General features: G+C 39.3%; 1 protein-coding gene across 6 annotated transcripts in view; it reads right to left on the bottom strand.

Annotated features, from left to right (window-relative positions):
* The window catches only part of RTN4IP1 (reticulon 4 interacting protein 1), a 30,879-nt gene extending 16,505 nt beyond the window's left edge, over positions 1-14,374 (bottom strand). Inside the window, exons 1-9 of one of the 6 annotated variants that reach the window (XM_075145600.1) lie at positions 14,014-14,373; positions 12,220-12,371; positions 11,386-11,454; positions 11,019-11,143; positions 5,728-5,776; positions 4,055-4,191; positions 3,563-3,661; positions 1,735-1,918; positions 305-397 (exon numbers count right to left, since the gene is read on the bottom strand). In XM_075145600.1, the coding sequence (XP_075001701.1) occupies positions 305-397; positions 1,735-1,918; positions 3,563-3,661; positions 4,055-4,191; positions 5,728-5,776; positions 11,019-11,143; positions 11,386-11,454; positions 12,220-12,371; positions 14,014-14,269 (1,164 nt within the window). In that variant the 5' untranslated portion in view covers positions 14,270-14,373. Of the gene's footprint in view, positions 1-304; positions 398-1,734; positions 1,919-3,562; positions 3,662-4,054; positions 4,192-5,727; positions 5,777-11,018; positions 11,144-11,385; positions 11,455-12,219; positions 12,372-14,013 lie in introns of all 6 variants that reach the window. The other 5 variants (XM_075145599.1, XM_075145603.1, XR_012672966.1 and 2 more) reach the window with 5 other exon arrangements.
* Positions 14,375-14,430: the final 56 nt, after the last annotated feature.

The raw sequence follows: 14,430 nt of genomic DNA on the forward strand, positions 1-14,430 counted from the left end.
CTAAATGATTCCCACTGGCAAAAATAAACAATTGCTGGACATTCTTTCCTCATAACTTAGTAAGTTTTGAGTTTTTAAAAACAGGTAGGGTGGAGAGGGAGAAGGCAGAACTGTCTTAAGGACTACGAACTCCTGAATTCCATGCAAAATGCAGAAGTTAGAAACTGGACCAAGTCAATTCTTAAGTAGTTTTCCTCACTGTGACTCTCATAACATTTTACTCCCTAATTGCGAACTACACCATTTTTGAGTCAAAGCAGCACCTCTTTCAGCACAAATAGCCAAATAACCGTTACTGACATACCTTTCCAGAATCAACTAGTTCCGCTATTTCATCCAAACTTGGGCCACTTGGCATAAAAAATGCCCACCGATAATGGACTCCTTTAAAGAGATGCTGGAAGAAAGATTACAAATATATTAAAAAATCATGAGAAGAAACTGAAATGGGAACTAAAATTAATGACAGAAGCACTAGAAAAGTAACTTAAGGAAAAGACATGAAAACTATATGCAAGTGTCTGAAAAAAAAGTCACCGAAGCATGTGGATTAAATGTACAGACAGGGATGTTGTATTACCACAATAGGATCAGGGTGAATTTTGTGTCCAATTGCACCAGTCAGCTAGCTGAGAAAAACAACCATCTTGTCTCTGCAGCTAGAAACAGCATTACTTGTTACGTAATAGAAAAATGGTGCTATATGTTTATACACATTCACAAAGGGGGTAAAATAAAGCCAGCAATGTGACATTTAGAACCTTCCACCTCAGTGTCAGTGATTAAATTTTCCGCCATCACATCTGCCAAAGTCATCACTGTCCAATGACAGATGGCAGCTCCCATGAAAAGCATTTTGGGAAGATCTCACAAGGACAAGTCAAGAGCACCTCCTCTGAGTAAGTCATAATAGGAATAAGGCGGGCAGATAATTTTTAATGCATGGCACATAATGCTCCTCATCATGGGAACATGCACACTGAGAAATAGTATTACATGATTTTTTCCCAGCATTTTCATTTTGTTTTTGACCTTTCCTTTGAAAGTATCGGTGCAGGACTTAGAATCTCATTCAGCCATGCCATCACAGGAATACCATGGCAACTGCTTGAAAAGCATTCATTTGGAGAGCAAGTACACATGTTGAGAGAAGAAAGAGAAAAGTTCTAAAAAGCCTCACTGATCTGGCCACTGGCTGAATTTTTTAAGATCCACTATGAAAACTAGAAAAATCAGTATCACCATCCAGACACATGAACATGAAAGAGATGAAAGACTTTCTAGCCACCCTCAACCACTTTTATTACTCTCTAGTGCTGGAATAGGATGAAGAGAATCAGTCATGGAACAATGTTTTAAGAGAAAGCCTGAACAGCCTAAAGCAAGTAGCAAAATTACCCTCACTTCAATAAGGCAGGGATTTGCTCTGTTTACTATGAAACACTAGCTGTCAGCAGGACTCGCTAGGGAGGCCATATGGAAAAGGCCACACTGAAAAGCACAATAAGGAATCAAAACTTCAAAGCACCCCGAACTACCACATATACCAATCAGCACCACCCCAACACATTTTTTTCCAGTGCAAGAAAAAATAAAAATGCATCTGAAGTATACCTGATGATATATGAGGAAAATAAGACAGATGAGCCACTGACAGATGACTAGCATCCAAGCCACAAAGGAAGCCTCTACAGTACTACATAATATTAAAGTATATAGGATTTTGTCAAATACCTTTACAGTTTTGGAACCAACAGTGACTCCTGTTTGTAACATGCCATCAGCCACTCCAAGTTTGTCCATATTGATCAAGAAAGGTGTCACTAAGGTAACATATGTTGCTCCTGACCATTTCTTCAGGAGATCTAGAGCCCACTTCTCAGTGGATCCACCAACATTATCTAGGATGAAATCAAATCTGCAGACATGTAAAGAATGGGTTTAAAATCATGGTATGGTTCATAATTCATCATAATTAAGCTAATTCATATCAGAAATTCGCTGTAGTTTACATTTTTACATATCACTGCAATGCATTAAAATAACTGCCTGCAAGACAGTAGCAAGAAAGTCCCAAGACTTCAGCTAAATCCCAGTTTTACTGGACAATGGGAGTTAAATTTACAGGTATTGCCCATTCACTGCACAGCAGACACAGGCTATTTAGATAACTTAAACTGCTCTTAAACTCCAAAAAGTAGACTCTTAGATGCACAACTACATTCTCTATTTTCTCAAAGCCTTCTAGAGCTCCATCTCTTCAGCCCTCCCACTGAGGCTACTGAACAGTCTGGAGGTCTGGTCCTAGCATTGAACAATATGCCACATGCATGTAAAAACTAGTCTGGGCTCATGCCCTGACTAGGAACATCTCCCGTACATGCTGTACTCACGTGGAAGTTGGTTCCAGTGGCCAAAGTTACGTAAAAAAATTACTCTACTAATCCTGACCTCTTCATGTCTTTTCTGTGACCCAATTCTCAGCTTCACTTCTAAAAGTCTTTTTTGACCTCCCTATTTGTTTTGGGACCATTTTACCTTTACTGACGGTTCTTTTCTTCGAATCTACCTATTTGACATAGAACCTAACAATGGAAGGGGTCTAAAACCTTTCCCCCATGGAATGGGTACGTGCAGCCTCTGGCAACAAGCCACAGTTTCAGCGTTCCTTCTCATTATCCCAGCATGTGAGTTTGTAAAGGCTGAATAGGGCAACAGGGAGCTATGCACTCTGTTAGATGCACAGCTCATTCTCATCTGTAAATTTCCAGCAATCTCCAGATTGCAATAGATATGGATACACACATACTTTGAATCTAAATAACCTACAAATAAGAGGGAAAATACTTTATGCAAATTAAATAGAAAAGTTCTTATCTCTGGAAAGATAGTTTTTCTGCCTGTCTTCCAAGGATGTGATTTCATGTTACAGTTCAGTCAACCTAACAGTTAGCTGCCAACAAGCGAAATTAAAATCATGAAACTAAGGCTCCAGGAAAAAGTAGCTTACCATGAAGCCTGAAGAGTCAGTACAACTGAAAAGGGGAGGGAAGTAGGACCCTCCCCCTCAGTATACCTGACTGATCGGCTCAGCTACATCATAACACCCTAAGACAGTGCTGTTGATAGCTCCTAAAAAGAGTCACTTGCTAGAATGGGTGTTTAGCATTTAAGATGTTGAACTGCACAAAGGCAAATTCAGCACTGCTTGCAAACTGTTAAGTTAATTGCTGCACATCCTCCCCATACGGACAGTTGACCTCAGGCCTGCTGACAATCACACCATAGTTAAAGGGCACATGCCTTCTTAGCACAGTTATCAGTAAGATTCTTTCGTAGATTGAACAGCTTCTATTTCCCCTCCCAGAAAGTTAACTCAAACTAGCTAAAAAGAGCAGTGTAAATACCATATTCAAATACAAGTCACAGTAGACTAAGTTTAAACAGATGGAAAAGATTACAAAAGCAAAAAAGACTTCAGTTCTAGAGAAAACCCCCAAGCTAATTTAAACATAATTGCTGCGACAAGATAAGTGTGATTGTTCATCAGAGGCAGCCGTACCCAATGTTACAGAAGAGAAATTTACTCCCAGTTGAGTTGCACAGCGGCTGAAGACCTTCAAGCAAGTCACCTAACTGCTTCATGACATAGTTCTTCCCTCTAGAAGATCAATTTTACTATTTACTAACCTCACACAGGATTTCTGCGACTTACTTTAATTTATTCATGCTTTCTAAATGCTCCAAGATCCTTGGATGGAAGGTGACAAAACTGTTCAAATCACAGTCATTGAAGAGAAGCATGTGAAAGTGAACTTGCCTCCACAAGCCCAATTAACCAGCTTAGTCTTACAATGAAATCTGTGCTTGGGATACTCACTTGGCAAACTGCATTCAAAAAGGGCTGGGATGAATTTGCTTTACAAAGTAATGCTTTAGAAATGGGAAAAAAAAAAAAAGAGAGAGTTCTGACAGACTTGAGTCAAGCAATCAAAAGGCAGAAGGTCTGACCTCCAACTCCTTCATCTCAGTATTAAACAACACAAACACGTACAAGGGTAATGTTTTAAGTTGCTCTTCCAGATTTCCAGATTTGTAATCAATCACATCATCTGCTCCAAGCTTTTTCATCAGTGTGCTGGCGTCATGAGAACAAACTGCTGTCACGTGAGCACCCCAGGCCTTCACTAGCTAAAAACAAGTATAAAAAAAAAAGTAGTCCAAAGTTTAAAATTCAGTGAAACATTGAGAACAACTTAAAAAGCCAAACTCTTGTTATATTTATATAATAAATGAGCACCTTTAGTAGAGAGTGAGGAGACTGTGTTCCAACATAGGATAACTTGTCACACATCCCACAAACAAACAATGGTTAGAAATTATCAATATTTAAGGAGGTTTTGGGGAGGGAGGAGTTGGTGTGGAGGAAGGTGGGTGGTTTTTTAATGCCACTTACAGATATCAGGTCTCAGGATAAATAAGGCTTCAAATAAAATAGTTTGCCATCTGAATCTGTCAGCTAAATGTATACCAAGAGGTACTGTCCAATCTACAAAACTGTCACCAGATCAACCATTAAATATTTTAAAATATTTAAATTGAAATATTTTATATTCCTACCTGCTCATTAAGTATTTCATATATCTATCTCACTGTAAATAGCTCAAATATTAATAACGAGAAAAAGAAGGAAGTAATCTCTGATTTACCACAGGGAGAATGTCAAGTTATCTTCTATTCCAAAAGCTATAGCAAAGTAAAGGATTTTTGCTAGTTATTTATCTCTTTTGTAATCTCATTTTTCATTCACAGTAATATTTTTTACATTTATTCCAAATTAATTAATGTAGTTTACTCAGGATTAATCAGGTAGAAATCGCAACTAGTCAGTGGCTGGTCAGCCTTTCGTACTGATCTCATTTAGCCACCTGCTTTACCATGGATCAGGCAAATAGCATACCACTAAAAATTCTCCTGTAAGCCTCTTTAAAACCACTATGGTTATGGTCTAGTAACATGGAACACAGTGATGGAATCACTCAACTTCTATATTTTTTCATATTCTCAAGAGAAAGATGTTTCAGCATGAGATGATACCAATTAGAATCAAAATCCCCAAATTAAATGAGAGCATGAAAAGAGGATGTTCCACAATTAATGGATCAATAAAAGAGCATGTTGACTCTCCAAAGTTTAGAGCTACTGGAATGAAGACAGACAAAAGGGCAGCAGGGCAAAGACAGTGAGGGAAAGCTAATCTAAGCTTTACATACACTGCACATAAAAGCCTGGTGCCTCTCACATCATTTCACCACCTACAACAGTTACGGTAGATGATACATTCTCCCATCAGTTTTTCTACTCATACACCAAGTTCTTTTCATATTTATGGAGCAGAGCTGACTGAAAGATAATGAAAACAAGCTACATATTTCAAGTTACACCAATTAGAGATTTCCTGCACCCAAACTGTGAAATGCAACCTTTTACTACCTACACTCACAACTCCTTTCTTTGAAAGTCCCTGCTTCCTACTTTAATACAACGTAACAAATGGAAACCAATAAATCTGAAAATATTTCACTTTTGGAAATATCGATCAGATTGATCAGACAAATCGATCAGTAGCTTGCTATTTCACTTTCCTTCCCTCAATTCCCTTCTGTTAATTTTTTTTTCATATTGAATAGTTTGAAGATGCATCCTGGGCATGCTGGTTTATATTACCTGAACAGCAAATGTACCAACTCCTCCTGAAGCTCCTAATATTAATACTCTGTAAGAGAAAATTAAAATATATTAAACGTTCTTTAAATAAACTCTATAGTAACTATGTATTCTAATGCTTCTTACACATCTCTGACAGCAGATTATTTTAAGCAAAAGATTGTATTTGTCATTCAGTGTTACTTCGTGGTTAACTCTTCAGATAGCCAGTAATGTGACTTAACATTGCTGATCACGTTTTCTGTGCCAAGAGCATTATCTCAGCACTTCCTCGTGTGTGTGCTTTCCACTAAAACCAGGCAGTGGAGCTGTCAGGCAGTAACATTTATCACGCAAAAGCCCTGTCCCTGTCCTCACTTTCCCAAACACAATTGCTTAGTTTGGGACAAAATCAGTTACGAGCCTTTCTGTCTCCCAGACTCCACTGTCATATCTCCTAAAGAAAAAAATCTGATTCACCAACATTTTACACAAATTGGTGTTATCTAAGAGAAAAAGTGGTTTAGTATCACATTATTTAGGGAGACTGGGAACTTCAGAACATATGGAACATAATTTTTCCATCTTGCATAATATTTATCTAAAAGAAAGAGAAAAGTACAATGAAGTAGCCTCGCCATAAACAAGTTGAAGTTCAATTAAATTAAGGTATGTGCCTTTTTCTTTAGAAAAAAGGCAGTAGAATTTTTCTAGTTCAGCACATCTCAACAAGACCCTGTAAATGTCAAGTTGTGGAAACTGGCACACAAGCAAGAAAATGGAAGAGTATATTACCAAATTATTAGCAAGTGAGAGTTCGTTTTAACTGAACACTCTACCCTAAATTTCATAAAAATGAATGCAAGTTTAGTGGTGTGAGAATCTTACTGCTAGCAGCCTAATTACTGCTCAAAAATTTCATTGAGATATTTTATTAAATAACTAAACTTCAGAAAGGGAATTGCTAAGAAAGCCTTGCTGCTGAAGCTACAAAAAGTGCTTGGATTTTGGGCCCATTTGCTAATTCTAAGACAAAAGGCAGATCCAAGATGAAGTCTTGGCGTGGGACTGGGGAACATCATGTTTCTCAGAACTTCTGTTTGCCAGAAAAATTTCAGTATCTTCAGAAGCTGGTGATGTTCCCGTTTTAAACCTCACTGTGCTGGATGTTGAGGGAAATTGCTTTTTACAGTGCAAAATTGTACTACACAATCTGGAATCTCAGTTTACACAAATTCTTTGGAGTAACCTAAGAGACTTGGCTTTGGTCACAGTATCTATTTTAAAATGCTTCCTCTTTTGTAACTGATCAGACTCTTTTCCCTCCTATTTCACTGATCCAAGCTGCAAAATTCAGATTAAGAATTTGAAACCACAATGCCTGCAGCTTTTAACTCTGCCAAAAAGTACTTATCCTCAGAACCATACTTCTAGGGACAGATGCCTGAAGCAACGTTCATATTTAGATTTTATTATACTTGAAAAAACTCAGGGATGCTACACTCAAGATACTGGGTTAAGCCCATCTTTATCCTTACAAAGGCCAGTCACAATTAAATCCTTTCAAAAAAGACTTGTCAAACTGCCTTTCCAATTTTACCCCTTGCTTAAAGGGCATTTCTTCCACTACAAATTTTGGAGAAAGCTGTCGTTTTAAAATGTACATTTTGCTCAAGGATTTAGTAACATTTTCAGTTTTGGGGAGCTGCTTGGCTAGGACTTTCTGTTATTTTCCTCTTCAGTAAAAGCCCTTGAGATTCTTCAGGTAGAAATACTTTCCAGATTTGGTTTGTTCCTATGTTACGTGGGCTATTTTCTCCCAAACCTTCTAATTATTAAAACTCTCTCCATACATTGTGACTTTAAGAAAGCTCTTCGCTTCAGAGACAAACTATGTCTGCACAGGAGATCCACGTGCCACAGCTCAACAGATCAGCATTTTACAGCACTGAGGACAGCAAGACACGTTGTTTGGCACAACACAAGGAAGTGGAGAAGCGTTTGAAGGCGCAGGACCTGTTAGGATGGTACTGAAGGACCACAGATGGTGGAAAGTGCCAAAGCAGGCAGAGTTTTGTTTGCATTGCCCCAGGAAAACACAGCCAGGAGAAAACATATCAGAGAAACTACCTGTTTCACTGCAAAGGCGAGCTCAGGAGTGAACTAACATAGAAGCATATGCACGAGGGAACAAACTAACGAATTATTTGACCTGAACAGAGATCCAAGAGAACCAACTCTCTCAAAAGAACAAAACCAGGCTTTGCTCCCTTCTGACATAATTCAAGCCAGCATTCACCAAGCCCCACATGAGGCTCTAGCGGTTCAAATGATCAGAGGGTCAGCAGATCTCTCCAGATGAGCATACCATGGGATTCTCCCTGGGCCCTGCTTGGAACTATGATGTGGTCAGAAACTAGCATCAGAGAGCAAGGACCTGTTTCAGCTGTGTGCCCCCCAATCCCCAAAAGACACAGGGGCTGGGGAGTGGGTCTACAGATCAAGGACTAACATTTTCTCCAGATTATAAACAACTGACAATTTTCAGTGACTCAGCTACATGCCAAATAAAAAATATTATATTTATTGAATAAATATATTAATTTTATATTTATATATATATTTATAAAATTAAATTCCATCTGATTATGCCAACAAAATGTCCCTAGGAGATTTATTCCTGCATCAAGAAGCAGGAATTACCCTATCAAGTTCTACAAGCTACACTCACTTTGTACTTCTCAACAGATAAAATGACAAAATAACACACAGACTTTGAAAAAAATTTTTTCTTGGGGTATTTTCAAATTTTCATTTTAACAATATAAACCAGGAGTGTACATTTAATAGCTTACAGTAACAGAATCCAGCGTCTCTCCCCAGCATACTTAAACGTATAAAATATTGACTCTGTATTTATATAAAAGACCTTTACTTAATGTTAACGTAAATGTTTTCAAGAATTTCTCAAATTGACAGGTTTGTTTTTATCATGCTTTTTGTGAATACAGCAAGCAAGATATTTAACAGCTATTGTTGAACAATCATATCCCCTTTCTACTGAAACAGGACACTGGCACATATGAGAAGTTCTCCAGTTATTATTCACAGAGAACTTTGAAACAACAGAGTCATTTCGAACATTTTGAATAACAAGAACATTCACTTTTAGCTTGTGCAAGAATATTGACATAAATTACAGTGGTATAGGATAAAAGTTATGGAGAAAGGATAAAAGTTATGGAGAAACAACTGCAGTTACAGTGAAGCAGGAGACATCACGAACAACGTAAGCACACTTCAGGTTAACTTGTAAAAACAAAATTTGTGAAAGTGTGTGCGGATACAGCAGATGCTCCTGTCAGATCAACACAGTCAGATGTTGGACTGTTGGTGAATATTTCTGGTTAGCCCACCCTTCCACCTTAAAGAGGCAAAGAAAACAATACACACCAATGGAAAAATCTCGCTGTTTCTAAGATGTCTTAACACTGCAATAAAGTATCAGTGAAGTAGCTTTCATCAAGGAATACAGCTGCTCTTTCAAAATAAGACACACTCTTGTGTGTATATACACCCTTCTACATAGCTATTTACATACACCTACAGGAGACAAAAAGACCAACATAAAATCACATATGCAGGTAACTTCTTACCAAACGTATTAAATTATTTCAAGAAATTAAGAAATATTATGTAAACTCTTGTCTTTTGAAATCATTGTCTTGAGAGAGTAATATAAAGTTCAGGGAATATTCTTTTGCACAGCCCCTTCAATGCATTTTATGTATCTTCCTACAAGAAAATTTTCAGGGGAAATAAGCTACCATCATGTAAGTCATTCTCTGCTGTTTTTACAATTCAAAACTTCTAGACAGGAAACATCATAATTTTATAAGTACATTAAAGTACATGCGTTTTTTGCTGACAGAGTAATTAAATATTTATTGGGAACATAAAAGTAAATGTTAAATGTAGAGACACAATATAAATGCAGTTTGAATTTCACTTTTAACAATCTAAACACTTACCTGAAGATTGGAAAGACACTTTAAACAAGGCTAGCCTATCAAGATATCTTTAGGTTAATTCTATTTATAGGTGAAAGTTAAGGTAATAAAAAAAGTCTAAAAACTGAAAAATAAAAAGGAAGGCAATGTATCTAGAATTTTATCACTAGCTGGAAGTTAATTTCAACGATGTCTCTTTGAAATTGCTTTCAATTTTGCAATTTCATTATCTCAATACATTGTTTATCTTCAGAACAATTACTTGGTATTTTCATGACAAAATTTATTGTGACATATGAACAACCACTCACTCAATTATCTTCTAAAGAATTTAGAAGTTAAGAATTTCAATAAATCTAGTGTCCTTTACAATGTGTTGCATTACAACAGTAACACCCAAGATAAGACGAGGTCAGGCATCTAGACTCCTACTGTCCAGTAATTACTTTATGACCTAAATTTTTGGTGCAGCATAGTAATTTTAATGATTAATTTTCAATTCCAGTATTTTTACTTTTGCCCTTCTTCCTATTCTGAACACTCTGCTATCTATTTATCAAACATCCAAAGGCCAAAATAACTGCAAATTTCAATTATCAGGAGAAAAATGGTATCTGCTCCAATCTTTCAATGCACTTTTCCTCTTCCGTCCTCCATCTGCCATTGTCAGATTAACAGGCTGATAAACAAAGCCAATCCTTCTATTTGATTTGACTGCTCATCTTGCACATTTTCCTCTTCTTTTCTGCATTCCTGACCTTATCAAAGTTCTGGCCTGCAGGTCAAATGAGACCCAGTCACCTGCTCATTTTTTTCTAAAAAGCTGGAAAACCAGTCTGCTCCAAATGGCCCACGCATACAGGAACTCAGTGAACCACACCTCGGTGATTGAGTGAGCTTTTTGTGAGTTGCCAAAATAACTCAGAGAGGATATTACATTTGGATAGCTGTCCTAGCAGGCAGAAAGGCAAAGTCCCTATAAATTCCTAGAGATACTATCCTTAAATTCTCTATATAGTCCTATACATTAGATATACATTGGACTACCTCTACATAGTCACTATATAGAGGAAGCGAGCAGCAAGTGACTAGGTACACTTCAGTTGGAGTTCTCACCTAAGTCCCCCTCTAAAGAAGCCTCTCTCTCAGCAGTTGTGTAGATTGAACCTAGCATCTTCAGGCCAACTGGTCGTTGTGAATGTCACGGTGTAACAGACTTCATCGCTGTTGGACATGTCTTAGAAGCAGCTAATCAGTATAAAAATGGAACACTAAGTTTTAGCACCAGAACTATTTACTTACCTTTTCCCACTACAATTACTTCGGTTCAGTCCTCCAACTTGGTTAACTGCAGACCATGCTGTGAGACCTACATACGGTAAGGAGGCAGCTTCTGTGTGACTGAGACATTTTGGCTTAAAAGACACCTGAAATAAAATCAATCGTATCTAAGTCACACAGCAGATCCTACGTGACACTGAAATATTTAAACAAGCTTTACTGAATTGCAGATTGCGTATTCCACATTTTCAACTATCTTCACGACTAGCTGGAGTCTAAATCAATCCAAGCACCAAGAAACAGGCAGTTACTTAGACACTGAAGAAAAAAAATGCCAGTCTTTACAATTTTGGGGTTTTGTCTGTTAGCCACATTTTTGAAGGTTTACCTCGTTTCCATTAGCTACCACAAACTCTGACAGAGTGCCCTGTTTCCATGGAGGAATTGCTGCCCACACCTAAAACCAAACAGAAAACAACTATCAGCTTTTGTGACTTTGCACATGACAGAAAAGTTTTCTTCATTAAAGAAATCTTTTTACCAATTTGCAGAATGTCTTCACTAGTGCTTATCAGAAACCAGTTTTAGCTTACTCTTTACATAAAAACCATCACAAGACTGACTGAATGAAGGACTGCAGAGCTCTGTAAATAAATTGTACCATACTGTGTATAAGACATAATTTTTCAAAAACGCCAACTACTTCCATGCCAAGAAAGCCCAGATTGGAGGGGATGGGGAGGGATCAGAATCTGCTACACTAAAACTGGTGAAATGTGAAAGCAACTGGTGAAGGTGAAAGCAAACAATTTACGTGGGGACTTACAAAGTGGTTCTTGGGTTATGCCAGAGTTCCTATCCTAAGTTACTCAAGAAGAAAACCCAACTAACCCCTTCTGTTAGAATTCTATCTACAGTCAAAAATGAAGCAGCATCTTGAGTGTGCACTTACAAATAAATTCCTCTCTTGCTACCACTGAAATGGACCACAAATTAAAAAACAGAAGGGAAATTAACTTGCAGAAGCAAGTCTGGGAGACACCATATTTTTCAGAGAAAAAAGGTAGGGAGGAAAGCATTCTAGGAATTTACTGTCAGATAGTCCTCATTCAGAGTGCAACAACATTAAAAAAAAGAATTTTCTTAAGAGGAAAACGAAAGCTGAACATCTCATAGTATATCTTAACTATACATTTTAGAAAAAAGAGATTGGTGGTATCACCTCATCTCCAGGTTTGAAATAAGACACACTTAGTCCACATTCCATAACAACACCAGAGACATCTCGACCAAGTGTTAGTGGAAATTCAGTGTCCGTGCTTTTGAGTTTCAGGGGATCCCGTTTCATATTTAATGCAGTTGCACCATAGCCACCTGCAAAACATGAAATTAACCATGACATACCGTACTGAATTTTCATTTATTACCTGGACAATTCCAGTTAGAAAGCATTGTCTGTACCTAACATGCCTCATTTCTGTTATAACTTAAGCATGCAAGAAATCTGCAATATTTTATACTTTTACAGATTTTACGAATAAAAAGCAAATCTCATTCTGGCTTACTTGTCCATGAAATTGCTCTCCATTATAAAAATATTCAGTATGTGATAACACTGTCAGAAATTCTAAGAAGTCTGCTGGAAGTGCTCCATTTTCCAACAGCATCATGTAGCTACAAATCCAAAAGAACTCCAAGCTTTACATTTGTCTTTTCAAATAAAGTACTGTAAAAAGCAACATGAACATCACTGTAAAAAATATTAAGGCACATCTCCTAAGATGAGTAACCTGAACTTCTGTTCAGTAAGCAACAGCTAAATGCTGCAAACTTTCAGAACTACCCATCTAATAACTCTGCCCAGCCTAAAAAAAAAAGTCTGCATTCAGACATGTATGCCCTTTCAAGTATTTGGACAAGCCTGCCTACATGCCCTATTGTGCTAGAAAGTGCTTTAATACTGAAAAGAAAAGAAACAGACACAAAAGCAGGCACCTCGAAAGCAGGATGAAAATGTAGTTTCTTCCAACTACTTTTACACTGACTCAAAATACTAATTGCAGCCCAGCAGTTCAAGTGGGTCATTCAACAGGAATTCTCAGATAGTGAATGTCCCATAAGCAAACCCAGAACTATATACAAAGATTTTTTAAATATCATTTATTAGAGACCCGAACACAAATTACAGCTCTGTTGGCAGGCTTCCTGCAGATATCTCTGCATGTGCTACTGAATCTGATTTGATATGCAAGATCACTTCTCAACGTGAAATACAAGGTCGTCTACTACCACAACTTCCTTCTTGTGTTTCGAACTTTGAAACTGAGGAAAAAATCTGATTAAATGTGTGAAATACAAAGAGTTTGTCAGTGAAAGATATAGATTTCCTGGGCAAGATGACAGCAGGTACCCAGATGCCAATTCAGGAAGAAAAGACATGACAATGAACAACATGGTTTGGATTAGGTCGCATGTGCCAACTTTGCGGCCACTTTGACCTTCAGCCCCATTCAGCTCAAAGAGACAGGAAAATCCAGCACCTCTCAGGGAGAAAGCTGCTCCTTGGGAGGGCTAGTGTCTTAGTCAAGAGAGTACCACCACCCAGGTGGTGGGGATGGGGGAAAAGGCCAGGAAATAAACCCCACCGTGGTCATGCTACTAACAAAAGGAAGCTGACTTGCGAGCTGCAAGCCTGCGGAGGACAGCAATCAGTCACTCACATTAAAAGCTTACCCCCGCAACACACACACTCTTGTCTTCAGAAAGGCAATGGCTTTTTGTACTGTTCTTCCCTAAGAACTTGAAAAAAATAAGTTTCAACAAGGCGGTTGCCCACAGGGCTCAGGGCTGCTTCGAGGCAGCCCTCTTGACACTGCCGAGACAGAGGCCCACCGGGGCAGGCCGCTGACAATGTCTGTACGATTTTGGACGCCGGGGGCCATGTGGAAGCTGCAATCCAAGCACACCCCCTGCCATCACGCCAGCCTGGCCCCGGCCGCTCGGGCCCGGCACTTACTTCTCATGCTAAGGTCGATGGGGTTCAGGCTCGCAGCGTGAACCTTAATGATGACCTCGTTCGGGAAGTGTATGGTGGGGAACACCATGTCCCTGGTGAAGCGCAGCACGTCGTTGCGGCCGTACCGGTCTATGACCCAGGAGGGCATGGCAGACCGCGCCCGCGGAGAGGCGCGGAGGCCACGGACCGGCGGCTGCCCGCCCGCCCGCGCCGCCCCGCGCAGCGCCCGCCCGCTCGCTGCCCCCCGCGACAGCATGGCCGGGGGAGCCGGGCCGGGCCGCGCAGCCGGCGCCCCGCAGGATCGGGCTGAGATGCGGCGCCCCCCGCTCGCCTCCGCGCTCAGCCCCGTAGGCCCGGCCCGGCCCGGCCCGCCCTCCTCCCTCGCCCCGGAGGCATCGCGGCCAATGGGCAGCCGCC

This window comes from Calonectris borealis, chromosome 3 (assembly GCF_964195595.1).
Source record: "Calonectris borealis chromosome 3, bCalBor7.hap1.2, whole genome shotgun sequence".
Lineage (NCBI taxonomy): Eukaryota > Metazoa > Chordata > Aves > Procellariiformes > Procellariidae > Calonectris > Calonectris borealis.